Source organism: Perkinsus marinus (assembly GCF_000006405.1).
Source record: "Perkinsus marinus ATCC 50983 genomic scaffold scf_1104296953018, whole genome shotgun sequence".
In the NCBI taxonomy this organism is placed as follows: domain Eukaryota; phylum Perkinsozoa; order Perkinsida; family Perkinsidae; genus Perkinsus; species Perkinsus marinus.
Genome location: NW_003208655.1, coordinates 427,624 through 444,277, shown reverse-complemented (window position 1 = coordinate 444,277; position 16,654 = coordinate 427,624). Strand labels below are relative to the sequence as shown.

Genomic DNA, 16,654 nt, shown 5'->3' with positions numbered 1-16,654 from the left:
AGCTGATTCAGCTCAGCTGAAGGTGGACTTGATATGGAATGTGAAATGGGAAAGTGAATAGGAAAGCTAACACAGAGAGAGCGCGGGAGCTGCGGAAGTCGGAACAGGAAAATAAATAGGAAAATAAATTCTTTTTTATCGAGATCGAATACCACGCCTCACCCACATTTCACTCGATACAGTTACCTTACTACGATGTCCAACAAAGCCTGGCAACATAGATGGGCTGATGCCATGACGGAGCTCCTCGAGCAGATACGAATCGAGCACCTCCCCGCAGCTGCTGATCGCGAGGACGCCCCCGTAGGTGCCTTCCTGTATAATTCCGTATCATTGCTAAGACGTTTGATGGTCTCACCTGAGCTCGGGAGTTTCCAAAGCTAATTATAGGAGTTTATATACGAATTAGGGTAGAAGTGTACAGAAACCAATAAGAATCCCTCAAAATTTCTATATTATAAGCGACATATGTAGTTGACCATATGCATATTATCCTAGCCTGCTTATAGATGGATCCAATGCCCATGTATTGATTACCTCTGTGGATTGGAGTTTCACCCGTGATATGAAAAACACATGTCACACTTCACGAGGCGAAAACCGCTTCTGCCCGGTGCGAGAGTTCACTTCATATCACGTTTTTCACATAGAGGGTAAATGATGAAATTCCAATGTAAAACAACTCTGGGAAGGAGAGCCTTCATTTTCTATCACCAAGTTGAGAATTTCCTTTTAGATACTGGATGTGGGTTTCCAGCCCACTGCTTTAGTCTATGCGAAGTACCTCCAACTGTATACCAAAATTGAGGACATATACGACCAAATGATTCACCCACAGAAACGTATCTTTATACGGCAGGTAGGAGTTGGTAAGATACGAATCATGTCCGAATTTGACCATTATCTTTCATACCACTCCTCCTTCACTTCTTAGGTGATGGAAGCTATAATAGTGAGAGTACTCGAATTGAAAGAACAGTTGATATTCTTCAACCCCCGGCACAGGAGCCGTTTTGTTGCTCTCGACGAGGCGAGTCGATTCCTTTCGAATTTGCCACAGCTGCCCTCCTCCTCCTCGCAGATTCTCGCTGATCTGAAAATGAATCCTGAAGATCTGGACTGGAAATTTCCGAGATATTTGACGAGGGACACGGAGCGAGCAGATTGGATAGAAATCCGCAGTAGACGAATCGAACATTGGCAGAAGCATTTTGGAGTTGACCGGAAAGTTGATGATTTGGATGATCATTCGGATCAATTTCATGTGCTATCGGCGCCAGCGTGAGGGGAAAATTTGCACATATGTTGGTATGAAATTTGAGGAAATTCTCATTTATTTCTACCCGAATTCGTATGTGAACTCCTAAGCTCAGCTGGGGAGAATGCCTTTAAAACGTGAGCAGGTAGGTATTGGTATTGTCGTGGTGACAGATACCCTTTACGCTGGACCAGGCCATCAGACTCATACAGAGGAATGAGCGGGGACGAGCGGGGATACAGAAGGCGACGATGATAGGGAACTGGCGAGCGGAAGCTATGAAGTGACGAGGGAGTGGTATCGGCTTCGAACTGTTAATGGAAAGTATACTTTCGTGGAAGAGCTTGTTTGTCAGGAGAGAGCGACTTGAGGCTGAGGGCGTTGACACGTTGGATGCAACTAAGAAGGTGATGCTCTTGCATTCAACTATGCGGGGATTATATTATCAACTTTTTCAGTCCGTGGAGTTACTAGAAGTTCAGCGAGAAGCTGCTACTAGAATAGCCGCCACATGGAAAATGATGTTGGCTAAAAGGGTGAGTGCTCGAGCCTAGTAGTAAGAGAGGTATTGTGATTACAGCATGTACGTCGTATGAGAGAGGAAGAGTATGTGTTTTTGGGCATGGTACTCCCCAGTGAGACGCCAGCAGTTGACCATGTAACGACGCCTGTGGGGGCTGTCGGGATAGGGTTACTATCAGGTGGTTTTGAGTGATGAAGTCCGACGAGAAAGAAAACAGTTGCAAGAGGACGCTGAGAAAGGGTATGAAATTGGCTTGGCTGAGGAGCTAGAGTGGGGCCATCGAAATAAGGTGGGGAAAATTTGGTGAAATTTTTTTTGGGAAAATTTTTCTCAGGGCGAAGATCTCCGTAGTGAAATGCTCGAGGAGCGCCGAGAATGGATTTTGGAGGTGCGCAAGCAGACGGGAGCCTTTCCAGTGGAACTGGAAGCTTTCTATACCCGATTTGAGGTCCCGGATAAGGTCAGTGTTGGTGTGCATGTGATGAGGCTTATGGATAGTAACAGGTCCAGGAAGAGGTTGTTGTTAAAGGAAAGAAGGATGAGAAAAAGGCTACTCCTAAAAAGAAGGTAGGTGGGATGGTCGGGGGAGATCTCCATACATGCCGCAGGACTCCAGTTCCATACGATGCTCGGTGTGTTCACTAGCTGAGAGAGAACGGCGACTTGTTTTGTATGCGCTGATAGCAGTATTATCCCTCATAGTTCCATGGGTAGATTGATAAATTCGATATTAGGTTTCCAATTTGAAGTTTTTCGTAGAAAATGATTGAACTTTTTGGTTTTTACTTGTTGATGATTTTATGAGCATTAGTGTACGGTATTAATTTTTGAAGCTACTAGGCCTTCGTGACGAAGCGGACGTGGACTCAATCAATGAGTTGTACATAGGTCCCCGGTTCGATCCCCGTGTAGGACATTTCTCCATCATTAAAGTTTTTTGTGCATATCTCTTTTCTGCATCTCATATCTGCATTTCCCCAACACCTCCGCATATAGGGGAGTCGTTTGATCTATCTGATAGCCTCCCACGCTTCGTAGTTAAGCCAGAATAATTCTGCACGCACGCACAACACGAAAGTGCCTGTTGTTGCGGTATATGCTCCGCTCGCTCCGCAATTTGAAATTTATTCATTCGGCAGTGACGGTGTGTTCAGGGTGGTGATAAGAAGACCTCAAAGAAATCATCCGAGCCAGCAGAGCTTGTGGAAACTCATGATGTTGGTACTTCTGTGGTGAGAAGTCGTTGATGGGTATGTGGCTACTCCTCTCCCTAGGTGGCTCAGAAGTTGGTCGAGCATTTGAAGGAGTATGCCGACACGTGGGAGACCCGAGATGAGTCCAGCAACTACGAGCAGCATTATGATGTGGAGGTAGCGCGCGCCCTGGTAATCGATTTGGAAGAGTGATGTGTTGTTTTCCAGCTTACTCGAGGTAAGGTCTTCCCTGTTGTTGAGGAGGAGGTGCAGAAAGCGGTGGATGAGCTGATCAAGGAAGAGTTGGCGAATTTGAAGGTAGTCGGGAAAATATGAACATGCTCAACTACATGTGTTGGTGACAGTATGAAAATTGTTGGGGAATTTTGGGAATTTCTCATTAATTTTTTTGTGAATATTTTCACCCGAATTCCTATGTAAACTCCTATAGTAAGTAAGGAAACTTTTCAAGCCAGTGTTGAGGAAAGCGAAAATAAATTTTACGAATGTTCGGAGTGGGTGTTGGTGACACGTGATCTGGTGCAGAATATGTATGAAAAAGCTAAGAAGAAAAAAGGGAAGGGGAAGAAGGGCAAGAAAGGCAAAGGTATGTCAACGACGTCGGTGTGTGTGAATTGGCGTAATATAGGGAAAAAGGAAAAGAAGGCGAAGGTGAAGAAGTGGTGTGCAGCGGTGGGTACGGTGACACATAGAGAGGACTGTCTGCCCGAACTTGTCCAGGAGGTAAACTTTGGATTCTCAGATGTTGGTCGCGAAGCTCGAAGTTACATGTATATTCATCTCGTTGTAGTATAATAACATGTTGTTTAATCGAATTTATTTTATATTCGTCATGTAGATGTATGAAATGTTGAACTGAATTTAGAGGAGTAGGTTGAGGCAATTGAGCAGTATGTAAAAGGCTCGATGTGGGCCTTCAGTCCGCGATATGCATATATATACTTTCCCTAGTGTCACTATTGATTTCGGAAATATCAGCTCATTTTCAAGATTTACCATATAACTCTGCCGCGCGAAATTGTAATTTCCACTATAGGAAAGAGAGGTGTCGTCAGTTGTAAATATCGTAACTTCTTCTTTTTCTTCTGTCCAGGGATTGATCCGAGGTATAGCCCCGGCGCATCTGAATGACTTTATGGGAGAGTTCGCCTACCTCGGGGCGACCATGAGACTGAGAGAGCCTGCCTGCCCACCCCCTAGTGCACAGATGGTAGTGCTATGCATCGCTCCGCTCCTACGAGGGTGATATTTCAGGTGAAGACGCTGCTGGTGGAACATGTCTGCCTCCCTCTGGCCTCTACTACTATACGACGACAGTGCAACCTGACTGCGAAGTCAATACTATTGTGAGTTGTTCTTTGGGGCAGATGACGTTATGAAATGACGCGTTTGAAAAATGAAATTATATTTTCATATATTTTTTTTCGGATGTGGTGATTGAAAATTACTAAATTCCCAGAATTTTGTGGCGCGCGGTAATTTCAGATACGGTCCGAAGGGCTGCGGAAAGTCACTTTTGGCGAGGATAATAGCCACTGAAGTCGGCGCCACTTTCATCGACATCTCTCCTAAGAAGATAGAAGGGAAATATACGCAAGTCGGGTCTTCCCTGAATAGGGAATAGTCGTGAATGTGTTGTCCTTAGCCGAAGTTCGGCCCGGCGTTGCTGGTCTATAAGGCCTTCCTGGTTGCACAGGACAACGCTCCTGCTGTTATCTACTGTGACGAGATAGATGAGGTAGAGGCTCATCGTGGTTGGGTGGAGGTGACTTCCTGTAGGTCTTCCAAGCGGTGAAAAAAGGGAAAAAGAAGGGCAAGGCAACTGGAGGAGGGGAGAGTGATGGAAGCCCTCGAAGTGGAGAGTTTGTGGTTACCCGTGGCATGATATGGATGATGTCAGGCGAACCAGCGAGTCGTATAAAGAAGGACTTCATCGCGGCAATAAAGCAGATAAAGACGGGTCCTGAGAGTACAGACCAAGACAGGATAGTCTTCATTGGATGTAAGGGAAGTTCACGATGTTGTGGTATTCATATGCGAAGTAACTCGGCATTGACGAAAGTCTCTCAGTACTGCCCCAACGGGCTATTGACTGGTGAATTGGGTAAAGCACGAGATTGCTGTTGTTGATGATAAACTGATCATCTGTATGATAAATGGCATTAATATTGCAATATCATCGTGGATGATTGAACAGAAATGAATAACTCTATAGGCTTGTTGCTTGAGATCGTCCTCACTAATAAGCTATTCTTCGAAGGTACTTCGAACCCTTTCGGAGATGCTGTTGATAGGAAGGAGCTCATCAAGGCGTTCGATGAGAAGATTTGGGTGTCCACCCCTGATTTCGGTACGAGAATGATATTGTGGAAGTCTCTTATGGTGAATAAAGGAGTAAACGGCAACAGCAATGGTCGAATTGTTTAAGGTTTCTGTCTTCAGGTACCGCCCCATGTGACCAGCAGTAGTTGTCTCAATCTGACTAGCTTGGCTCATATCAGTGAAGGGTACACTACGAGGTCTATCAAAAGAGTGGTAGATCGAGTAAGTAGAGTGAGTGATGAAGTAGAGTAACAATGCTGTCCCCTTAGGTCCTTTCCAAACGACGGTTGTCTCGGTTGGAACAGCGGCCTTTGGTGAGTGGGATCGGTGTTGGAAGTAGTTGACATACCGTTGCCTTAGACACTGCATGAGTTTATAGAGCCGTTGTCTCGATGTCAATATTCTTGGAAAGAAGAGTATAAGAAATTCAAGGAGTTCGATTATGAAGCTTCTGGCGACAAGGCACGCAACCTTCAAATGCAGGAAGAGGTTGGTCATGCTAGTCCACGATGAGGAAGATATGATTATTCTCAGACCCGAAAAATGGAGGCTGCTGCTCTCGCCGATGAAGCGGATAAAAAGAAGAAAAAATAGATTCATGATTGTTGGCATTTACTGTGCTGATGTTGTTGCTGATGAAAAGTGTCTAGAGTTGATAAGTGGTAGCGGAAGATTAGAAGCCACATGGACGAACTCAGTAGTCTCTCGTTATCAAGGTGCATTATCACGTAGTGGAAAAAGTGGGAATAAGACTACAGTCAAGTTGTTCGATTAAATATCTGATTATTGGTCTTTACTGCCAAATTGGGAAAACAAAAAGGACTTCAGAGAGGTTTTATTGAGTGTTCGATAGGAATATACTTCTAGACAGCAGATAGGACAGGGATGCTTTGCCCACAGACACCAGTGAGGTAATTTTAATGAAACAGATTCGACTAGTGAGGGATTTTTAAAGTTGATATTGAGGAGTGTATCCTGAGCCACTATTCAGTTAAGACGCAACACTAAGTATTCGAATTTGCCTTGATAGAAGAGGATATCGCCACCGCCTTGAGACTTGTAACACGACAATGGTTTTCTCATGAACTTTCTCTATATCGTATAATCAAATCTACAAGTTGTGATACGTCAGTAAAACAGCCGTAATCGAGTGCAGAGAGATAGTCGATATCGACTAGTAGAGATTCTGCCCCAGTGTCTTGGTCTGGCGGGCCGAGCTGAAAAAAAAGGAAAAGAATAGAGTCATCAAGGGTGGCCAACAGGCTTACCGGCTTTAACGCTGTAGTCTTACGGGAGCGCATGAACTCCACGACGAGCGCCAACTCCTTAGGAGATAGAGAACTGTGGAGTCTCCATCCGAGACGGAGCTTCGCGGCATGCCTGAGGAAGATGCTCATCATCGTCATAACGCTGACTAGAGGAGTTGCAATTTTTTTTTTCACTAAGTGCGACCACTGTGGGGAAATATGCATATGGTCAACTACATGTGTTGGTGAAAATATTGAAATTCTGGGAAATTTCTATTGGTTTCTTTACACTCCTTTCCGGATTCGTATGTAAACTTCTACAACAGGTGAAGAAATTTCCAAGCTCCAACACTAAGTGGGACATGTGATAATATTGTCTAAAATCATACCACCCTTACAGTTCATCTACGGCCGCCTTGTCCAGTGGAGGGGCGACTTCTGTTGTGGCAAAGGGGTATTCCCCCTCAGCCTTAGCCTCCCCTCGAGATGGCTTATCGCTGATTGTCACACTTGAGCGCCGACTCTTCGACTGCTTTCCTTCTGACGAGTGACTCCTGAGCCTAGCGAGTTACACTCTGCTGTTGGGAAGTTTTTACACTTTTCGTTTTTTCCTATTGCGAGCAGCGATACAAGACGCACAGAGGCTTTGACAATACGAACGCATTTTTGTAGCCATTTTATATCTAACAGTAAGGACCTCATCCGTATCTTTCCCGCTCAACCTAAAGATACCACTCACATGTACGATCCTGGTTGATTGAAAAGATGACAATTATCCCATATCAGATTGAGGTCGTCCTCAAACTCCCCAAAATCATCATAAGCATCTTCGCCTTCCTTCTCCACTTTTGCCGAAATCGTACCTACAGGAAAACTCCAAAATCAATCGGGAACAGTGCGGGAAAACATGCACATGGTCAACTACAGGTGTTGGTCATAACATGAGAACTCCGAGAAAATTTCAGGAAATTCTTGTTGATTTTTATACACTTCTACCTGGACTCGTAACAACTACCCGAAATTTCATATCATCATCGACACATGTGGTTTCCCACACTAATCGAGAATGAGAGTCTTACCCAGATCCATCGGGCGCTTCACAACAAGAGGGTAGTCCTGCAGCCCCGGTACGTCCTCCCACGCGACAGGTTCCAGAAAGGCTGCTGCACAGTTATGTTCTCGCGCCTTCGACAATATCGCCATCGCCTCTTCAGCATCGAACGAAGCCTCAGGGTGACGCGAATTGTTGTGATGATGGTGATGCGAAGATGATGACGAAGCCGGCATTTCCCTTTTACACTCCGGCCCAGGAAAAAAATATCTTCATATTCATCATCAACACAACAACAATTGACCCTTTTGACAACAAAATATCTTCATGCTTGCGCACAGCAAAGATTTTATTTCCCGGCTGAATTCGAGGAGGCAGTAGTAGGAATTTTGCTCAAGACTCTGATCATGTGTGTTGGAGGAATCCGGAGGCTCTGATTGACCTCGCTCCCTAGATACGCATCCAGTACGGACTTCAGCTGAAAATAGAACTTCACAATGTCGAAATATATGTCCGTTTTTCTCAGCAGAAATTTTCACAAATACCGGCAAAAAATTCCCAAAATTTTCCAAATTTTCCCACGCCCAGTGCTACAAACTACATCTGCATGCTCACCTCCACATTTTCCTTTTCAATATCAACACACGCCTGTACCGCAGTTGCACGTAAGTTCAGCAACTTCAGCTGTCGATTAAGACAGCTCTCCACAGCTTCATGGAGGCGAACATTCATTGACGGCAACGCATGGCCAATTCTCTCCCAGAACCTAATCGGGCATGATCCGTATCTTTCATACCGAACCTCAAGATACTTCCGCTCTTCTCGACGCCTTCGGGCTGCTTTTTCCGCATCAGTTTTCTCTCCACCCTTCTGGCCTTTCTTTTTCCTAATTAAAATAATTTTACCAAAAATTTTTCAAATTTTCGCCCCAACATACTTATCGGGTGCCACTTCAGCCAATTTGAGATTTTCCTTTTCTACCATAAATTCCGTTATTAATTTCAAAATGTCGTCTGCTTCCACCAAACACGTCTCATCGTCTTCATCTTGGCCGCGGAAAAATTGGGATACTAGCAAGTCTATGTCGCGTTGATCATCACAACCAATCGCCCGTAGAATCGCATCAATCTGAAAATTTATATTTTGTGGAAAAAAATCAGGAAATTTTTTTTACCTCAACAACAGCCCTGTGCTCAGGTGGCAGGTCCTTGCATTGCTCCTTCACGTTGATGTCGAGTAAGAATGCGGCCTCTTCGCGAATCCAATCCATCACTGCTTTCACTTTGCTACCCTAAAATTGACAAAAAATGCAAAAAAAATCGCAAAAAATTGCAAAAAAATGCAAAAAGAATTAAATATTCACGAGTCCAGCATGAAAGAAAATCGCACAGAAAATTCGGAAAAACTTAAAAAAAATAAGAGTTTCACCCTAGTGATATGAAAACAACGATGAAATAACATATTTCACGACTACTGCATATCACCGCAAATTTCGCGTTTTTCGCTGAGTATTACGCCACTTCACATAAAACGGGTGAAACTTTGATAAAACATTCGCGAGCCGAACCTGGAAAATTACCCGAAAAATTTCCCGAAAAAAAATCGAAAAAAACACAACCTTTACGATTCCCATGAAATTTCTTACCGAAAATCTTCCTCCTCCTGAACTAGCAGTACGACCGCTTTCACTGCTCAGCAGCGCAGTAGAGGCCTTCCCCGTCACCGTCCCTGCCTCGCTCATAACCTCTATCTCCTGCTGCATTTGCTCCACGCTTGGCACTGCCCAATCGAGACCCAACAACTAACAAGAAAAGAAAACCAAATGCACATGGGTTAAATTTTCCATCAATTTCGAATTTCGACGTCAAAAAATTTCCCCCTTTTTTTCGATATAGCAGGAAAAAATCACCCACTTCTTTTTATATTCCAGCCGCCCTAAGCCCTACAACAACCGCGCGCGCCCCAGTGATCGATTTCATAATTTCAATCTCACCTGTTCATGTATAATCCTATCACCATCCAAGACCTTTTCCACCAAACTTTTGACTTCCCTCTCGTTATTCGCCCAAATTTCCGAAAATTTTTTCTCATCCTGTTCTTGGAAAGTTTGCGTCTTCTCCAATACTTGCCGATATTGTTGCATTAGTCTGTCGAGGTCTTCAGTCAAGTCAGTGTTCTCCTTCCGCAGAGTCGCCTCCATCTCGGCAAACCTTCAAGACGATTGCCATTCCCCTCACGTACAAGTTGACAGACTCCATAGTGAATTTTCCGGTGATTAAAATTTTTCTAAATTAACCCGAACGTTTATTCGCTCACGCGTGTCAATAACGATAAAACGCGAAATTTACCCTTTTACATCATACCGACGATTAATAACGGGTAAAAAAATCCGATTTCTCACATAATTTCCCTGCGCAGTCGAACGATTATTCGTTTCGTGTTCCTATTTTTTCCAGAAATTCACTGTCAGCAATATAACAATTCACCGTAGAAATACATAAAATCACTTTTGAGATATCTTCTGCTTAGCATTTCGCATTTTCCCCAACTTCATTTTATACGCGGCTTCAATAGCGGTATGCTCCTTATTTCTTTCTGCGAGAACCTGCCGACAAAATTGAAGTTGCACGACCCGTTTTACGTGAAGTGGCGCGTAAAACTCCATGAAAAACGCGATATCTGTAGTAGTCGTGGAATGTGTTTTTCATATCACTAGGGTGGTGAAACTCCATTATCACCGTTTAGGAATATATGTTCGCTTCCTTCAGCTGAGCTCGAGAGTTTCAACCATTTTACGACAAGTGGCGTAATTTTCCCTTGCAAAAAACGTAATATTCACAAATGTGAAATCTGTTTTTTTCACTAGCGTTTTCCACATAACGGCTAAAACTCAATTTCACCAACCGGAAAAATAAAATCCATTTTTCACGCACTTCAACGTGAAACGTGAAATATGTTTTTCATCATATCACGCCTAAAACTCCACTGTAAAAGTTGACATACGAAAACCAAAGAGCATTTTCCATGAATATCACCAACACATTTCGTTGAGGAAATGCAAGAGCTCTCAAGATTCCAAGATTTCCCACCTGCAAATTGTAATCCAATTTCTCTTTATTTAACTGATAAGTTGCCATTGTTCGCTCAGAATGCTCCTCCAATTCGTTTATCGAATTTTCCAACGATATCTTCGCTTTATTGAACTCGTCGAGGTCCTGACTTGGGAAAAAATTTTTTCGAAACGGAAAAAAATACACGGAAAAATTAATTTTCGAAAGGAAATTAATACATGAGAAAAATATTTTCGGAACGGAAAATTTATTTTTTTACGAAAAAATTTCAACGATTTTACACTGAGTGAAAACGCCCGACTTCATCTCGGAACGATCACGAATTCATTACTGCTAATTCCATAGAAACATAAAAACTCAAATTGCGGAGCGAGCGAAGCGAGCGGAGCGTATTCTCTCACTTTACTAACACTTTGTGCGTGCGTGCGTGCGTACAAATTATCCAGCTCGATCTAGAGAGGTTATGATCACATGCTATACACCATTCGATAGCTCTCGCTCTGGGGATACTAGGAAAAATACGAAATTAGGGTTCCGCCCGGACCATGTAGATTTCCGTGCAAAAAACATATTTTTGCAGAAAAATGCCAGGCATGGGAATCGAACCCGGATGCCGAGCTCCGCCCCTTCTCCGAGAAGGCCTAGTTTGCGAAATTTTTTCAAATTTTTTTACCAAAAAAATCATCGAATTTTTTTCAAGTAAAATGGGCAATAACACGCGGACTAAGCAAGTTATTTTTTCGAAAATTTGATGAAAAAAATTACGGATTTTTTTACCCACTTTTCTCCCCTTGTCCTACCCGATGCAATAACTCGTCGGTCCTCTGCTGGAATCCTTTTTCACGTTCCTGTCGTTGGTCGAAAAATTCATTTTCTTCCCTCTAAGAAAAACCACCCGACATAGTCCGTATTTCTCATCATTGGAACTTTTCCACGTGAAAAACGCGATGTAAAGTAAATTGAAATTTCTCGGCAAATTTTCCGTAAAAAAGACACATGACGTAATTTACGCGTTATTCACTATACGTTAGCTGTGAAGTATGTTTTTCACTACTGTTTTTAATCTCACAAGTGAAACTCCAACGTAGAAAATGCAATTCCGTTATCGCAGCAGCTAACCCGACGCCTTCACACAAGTTAACGTGAAGTGGCGTAATACTCCATAAAAATTTTCGCATATTTTTCGGCAACGAAAATTGTTTTCCGCAAAGTGAAATGTGAAATATGTTTTTTTCATTCCTAATCGCGTTTTCACCCTAGTGATATGAAAAAGCACTACTGGAAAATATATTCCACAACTACTGCATATCACCGCGAATATCGCCGCTTCGCGTAAAACGCGTAAAACTCCCGTGTTTTTTTTTCATATCACCGTTAGTGGAACTCCATTAAAAACATGATATTACTTGTCGCCTTTTCTCAAAGAGATCATCCATTTCTCTTTTTTGCTTGTCTAAAAGATCAACTCTTTCTCTCTCCAAAAGACGTTCGAAAGATTCCAGCTGTTTTCTATGGACGTCTCGTTGCTTCCTTATATTCGCTGTTATCAACTTCGACATTTTCCCAACCTATAGCCAACCGTCACGCGCCCCAAAATTATCGACTGATTTCTCGGCAATAAAAAAATTCACGACTGATTTTTTCCGGAAATTTTGGAAATTTCACAAAAATGATGATCGAAATTTCATTCTCTTTGTTAGAGTTTTCAATGTAGGGAATTTCGTTGCAACAAAAAACCAAAAATTTCCATACATCGTGTTTTACTTGATTTTATTCCATACCACTACCCAGTGTGTGGAAAAAATTCCGAGAAAAGTTTGGGAAAATTTCATAAATTTCTGCATTCTTCTCGGCAGACTCCTATCAGCTTTCGGAACTCCTAAGCTCAGCAGCTGAGCAAGGCGAACAGATATTCCTACTCCAACACTGTTTCTACTACTACAACAACAATTTTTTCCAGAGTGCATTACGTCTTGCTCTGCCCGCTCCATAGCTTTCACGTATGAGTAGTTTTTGTCTTCAAGTTCACTCAGAAATTCTCGAATTCGGCGATCCTAAGGACGAATAATTTCATGGCGCGTGACAAAAATCTCCCTCACTTTAGAATCGATAATAGCTTGACAGGCTTTGGTCTGCATTTCCAACTCCTTGGCTAGTTCCTGAGGAGGTCCCGGGTACGATTCCTAGCGAGGACATTTTTAATACTACTCGGGCAATTTTAATCCGATCGAAGTCTGCCCACTTCATATCAACTGCTGCGTTCTTCCTATTAGATGTAACCGCTTCTATTTGAAGTGCTTCATATCTGGAAAAAACGATATTTTCCGGCAAAATTTTTGCAATTTTTTCAAAATTTTTTTAAAAATATCAATTGAGCGTGGTGGAAAAAATGGTAAAAAATAAAACTATTATAACGAACTGCTGTCGTTGAAAAATGAATATTTGCTGCTAAGTTTCGATTTACAATAGATGTAATTTATTTACCGATTTTCGTCAGCATTTTTCAGAGGAGTTATTATCCACCTTTCAGCAAGATCCCGATACTATACATAGCATTTCAAAAGTCCATTGTTGCGTTGAGAATTTTCCTTTTTTTAGTCGAAAATCTAGTTACGCGATACGACCATTGGAGTTTCACCAGCCGTGAAATGAAAAACACTAGTGAAAAATATATATTTCACAACTACTGTATAGTGCGAATATACGGGTTTTTCACATCGGTGAAGCTCCATTTTTGGTCTGATAATTTCGCAGATCCAATGACTTCTCCCGGCGTGAATAGCCAGACAAAACAGAAAAAAAAAGAAAAACTTTGCGAAATTATACGAGTATTTTTATCAACGATGAAGTAGTTGTGATAGAGAGCGAGCTTATTATTAGAAATGGTCATTAGAAACGTTGGAAAGTTAATGTTGGCATTGAATTCGATTGTCCATTGTAACAATATAATTTTGTGGAGGAAGAAAATGTGAAGAATTGCTCCCGAGTTGAAATCCCCTCCAAGGCCCTTTGAAATGTACAGAAATAAAAGAGAATTCGCAAAAATTTCCAGCACACGTCGTCGGTAAACATGTGCATATTTCGACTTGTACATTTTTATTTTTTTGTTTATATTTTTTTTATTTTTGTGAATCCACACAAGAATCAGTACCTGTCCATCCGCGCGTTCTCATTCTCTATTCTTATGCTGTTTTCGCTGTCATCCGCCTCAGCTTTGATGTTGGTGACCTCCTCAATGAGATCAGCATCAGTACGGGCGACGATCGCTATTACTTCGTCCATTGTCATCAGTTTGATCGGTATGGAAACTCAAATACTGCTCACAAATTTTGTCACGCGCCATGAAATTAAGCGCGCGCCCTAAAATGGCGTCTTTGGTTTTCTTCTCGTATCAGTTGCTGATGATAATTTCACAATCTACCTTACGCCCCGTCCATCTTGGGAGTGTCTGTCGGCTAATACTACGGCGGAAGTTGACCACGCTGAGCTCCGTAGTGAACAATGGTAGTAGAAATTTTGGGGAGAACTCAGGGGGAGATAACTTTTATAATGTTACGGTATGTAATACTGGTAATAATGGTTTACGTGAAGTGCCGCGTAAAACTTGGTGAAAAACGCGGTATTCGCGGTATACTGTAGTAGTCGTGAAATATGTTTTTCACTAGTGTTTTCATATCACGGCTGGTGGTGAAACTCCACTGATGTTTATAGTGAAATGTCTGTTGAACCAGTAGTGGGATGCTCATTCATAACGCCTTTATGTCTATAGGGAGTCATGGCGTGAAGTGAGAAGAGTTCGCCGTGATGTGGTATGGTTTTAATGGTTCGTGATAATTTAGTCTTATGTTTGGCGACATCCATTAAGGTTAATAGAAACGTATATTAGGTGTGAGGAATAGTAAAGGTATCTTATTTTCTGTCGGCAGTCTAGTTGAACCTTAGATACTCTCATGAGCTCTAGTAGTAGTTCCCCTAAGATTCAGCGATCGTCCGAGGGCGCGCTGATCGAAGCCTCGGCTGAAAATGGTGTAGAGGGAATCAAATTCGGGGAGTCTATGGAAACTAACATGAAAACGGCATCCTTAGCACCGATGGTAGTAATCCTCTTACAGTGTTGTGGTGGGGCGGGGATATGCACATGGTCAACTATGTGTGTTGGTGACAATATGAAAATTCTGAGGAAATTTTGGAAAATTCTTGATGATTTTTCGTGTGTCAGTTGAGGAAAGCGAACATAGCTATCAACACTGTTTCGAGTTAATCTACGCTAGTTGTCATCAGCTGGGCGTTTAGTGAATCTTTTACGGGTGGCAAGAAATGAATCTTAGCAATGTTGGAGTAGGAAGATATATGTCTGCTCCCCTCAGCTGAGCTTGGGAGTTTCTAAAGCTGATTATGCAAGTTTACATACGAGTTCGGGTAGTAGTGCACAAAAACCAAGGAAACTGTCCCTAAATTTTCTCCAAATTTTCACATTGTCACCAACATACGAAGTTGGCCGTCAGACTGAATCTCAGAATAACCAAGTGAATCATCTATCATATATCTTCCTTGTGATTTGAGATTTTTGGCGCTATTATGCGTCCGTGCTGAAATTTTTGAGGATATGAGAAAAAAAAATCGATTTTCAATGCAGTATTTACCCTCGTAGTTTTGCATTTCACTTTAGGTTCGCTCTATGTGGTCTAACATTTCGGGTGGTAGTGCTGTAAGAAGTTCCCTTTATAAAGGGTCATCGCGAGAAGCGGCAGTCTTGGCTGAGGGGGATGCCAGGAGGCCTATGGTAGTGGTCGGGGAGGTTGAATTTGTGGTATGTGAAAATGAAATTGGAGTACTATTGGAGTCTCACCACCCGTTTTACGTGAAGTGGCGTAAAACTGGGAGGAAAATGCGATATTCGTGGTGCGCAGTAGTCGTGAAATACGTTTTTCACTGGTGTTTTCCATATCACTAGGGTGGTGAAACTCCATTGTATAATAATAAGCTTTTACCATCTACCGTTCATCTCATACCACATTTATTAGTTTTACTTCATTGCGTATCGAAATTTGTCGGAAAAATGGTAAATATCGGCAATTTTTCTGGCAACTTTCACACCCATCATACCGTTCTCAGTAACTGTAATAGGGAATATATATCGCAGTTACGAAAAACGGCACGAAATTTATACAGTAAAAATTGATCGCCGTTTAAGCCTTCCGTAGCACGTGAATAGTTCTGTGAAATTAAGATTTGTCGGGCGAGCGAAATCGTGAATCGGTTCTGGAAAATAGTGGAAGAATCGTGAAGTTCTTTAGTGTGTAAAGTTGAGCGTTGGGCAGTAGAATAAGAATTTTTGGAAAAAAATATTATTTTTGGATATGTTGCTGTAAAATTCGTACAGTGTCGATTTTATTTTTTTGGGATTTTTTCGTGGAAAAATTTTTTTATAGACGGAAAATTTGCATGATTTTGACTTTTGAGGGCTGTGATTTTTGGTTTTTTTCCCTTTAATTGGACGATAGGGATTTTCGGGGAGTATCTTGAAATCTTCGCGGTGCGGGTGGTATTTTTTTGCCAATGATTTTTACTATTAGGTTGGACCGTTCGGACTGGCAGTAGATGCGGTTCGTCGATCGTTGGGATTTGCCGAGCCGATAAATATGTCACCGAAGTTGGTCGAGTTATGGTAGATCTAGAAGATATTATTAGTGTTGTAAGGTACTCGTGTAGTATGAAGATCGAACCGTATCATGAAGGGCAGACGGCAGCATACAATTGGACGAACGTTCTTATACCGAGATCAGTTGCTTACCGATGGCCTATGGACCTGTATGTGGACCCGGTAGTGAGGGGGGAGTTTTTTATGGAGTTTCACCACCCTAGTGGTATGAAAAATAGTAGTGGAAAATATGTGTAACGAGTACTGCATATCACCGCGAATATGGCGTTTTTCACAGAGTATTACGCCACTTTACGTAAAACGGGT

The 16,654-nt window shown here is 42.3% G+C and overlaps 4 protein-coding genes across 4 annotated transcripts in view; 2 read left to right on the top strand and 2 right to left on the bottom strand.

Annotated features, from left to right (window-relative positions):
- Nucleotides 1–195: 195 nt before the first annotated feature.
- On the top strand, nt 196–5,911 carry Pmar_PMAR017733 (conserved hypothetical protein; the record flags this gene model as incomplete). The annotated part of the gene is made up of 26 exons (XM_002776813.1): nt 196–303; nt 737–859; nt 935–1,030; nt 1,082–1,264; nt 1,432–1,541; nt 1,614–1,665; nt 1,717–1,794; nt 1,839–1,916; nt 1,960–2,070; nt 2,116–2,259; nt 2,286–2,348; nt 2,936–3,013; nt 3,056–3,151; nt 3,203–3,292; nt 3,521–3,581; nt 3,624–3,718; nt 4,089–4,205; nt 4,250–4,341; nt 4,481–4,592; nt 4,641–4,733; nt 4,775–4,997; nt 5,211–5,377; nt 5,438–5,539; nt 5,587–5,631; nt 5,678–5,806; nt 5,852–5,911. The coding sequence occupies 26 exons, from the start codon at nt 196–198 to the stop codon at nt 5,909–5,911; spliced, it is 2,706 nt and encodes a 901-aa protein (XP_002776859.1).
- Nucleotides 5,912–6,304: 393 nt separating this feature from the next.
- Pmar_PMAR017732 (bromodomain-containing protein, putative) lies at nt 6,305–7,767 on the bottom strand (the record flags this gene model as incomplete). The annotated part of the gene is made up of 7 exons (XM_002776812.1): nt 6,305–6,409; nt 6,445–6,534; nt 6,586–6,697; nt 6,963–7,118; nt 7,161–7,247; nt 7,304–7,427; nt 7,644–7,767. 7 exons carry the CDS (start codon nt 7,765–7,767, stop codon nt 6,305–6,307), a joined length of 798 nt encoding a protein of 265 aa, XP_002776858.1.
- Nucleotides 7,768–8,212: 445 nt separating this feature from the next.
- On the bottom strand, nt 8,213–13,968 carry Pmar_PMAR017731 (NBP2b protein, putative; the record flags this gene model as incomplete). Its single annotated transcript, XM_002776811.1, has 13 exons — nt 8,213–8,501; nt 8,553–8,743; nt 8,790–8,906; nt 9,261–9,416; nt 9,609–9,825; nt 10,123–10,220; nt 10,705–10,830; nt 11,487–11,567; nt 12,093–12,254; nt 12,657–12,740; nt 12,786–12,845; nt 12,895–12,991; nt 13,838–13,968. The coding sequence occupies 13 exons, from the start codon at nt 13,966–13,968 to the stop codon at nt 8,213–8,215; spliced, it is 1,809 nt and encodes a 602-aa protein (XP_002776857.1).
- A 668-nt stretch (nt 13,969–14,636) lies between these two features.
- Nucleotides 14,637–16,654, top strand: part of Pmar_PMAR017730 (hypothetical protein) — a gene marked incomplete at both ends in the record, with an annotated part of 2,544 nt that continues 526 nt past the window's right edge. Inside the window, 4 exons of the mRNA XM_002776810.1 lie at nt 14,637–14,780; nt 15,356–15,469; nt 16,263–16,354; nt 16,387–16,510. Coding sequence (XP_002776856.1) covers nt 14,637–14,780; nt 15,356–15,469; nt 16,263–16,354; nt 16,387–16,510 — 474 coding nt within the window. The remainder of the gene's footprint in view (nt 14,781–15,355; nt 15,470–16,262; nt 16,355–16,386; nt 16,511–16,654) is intronic.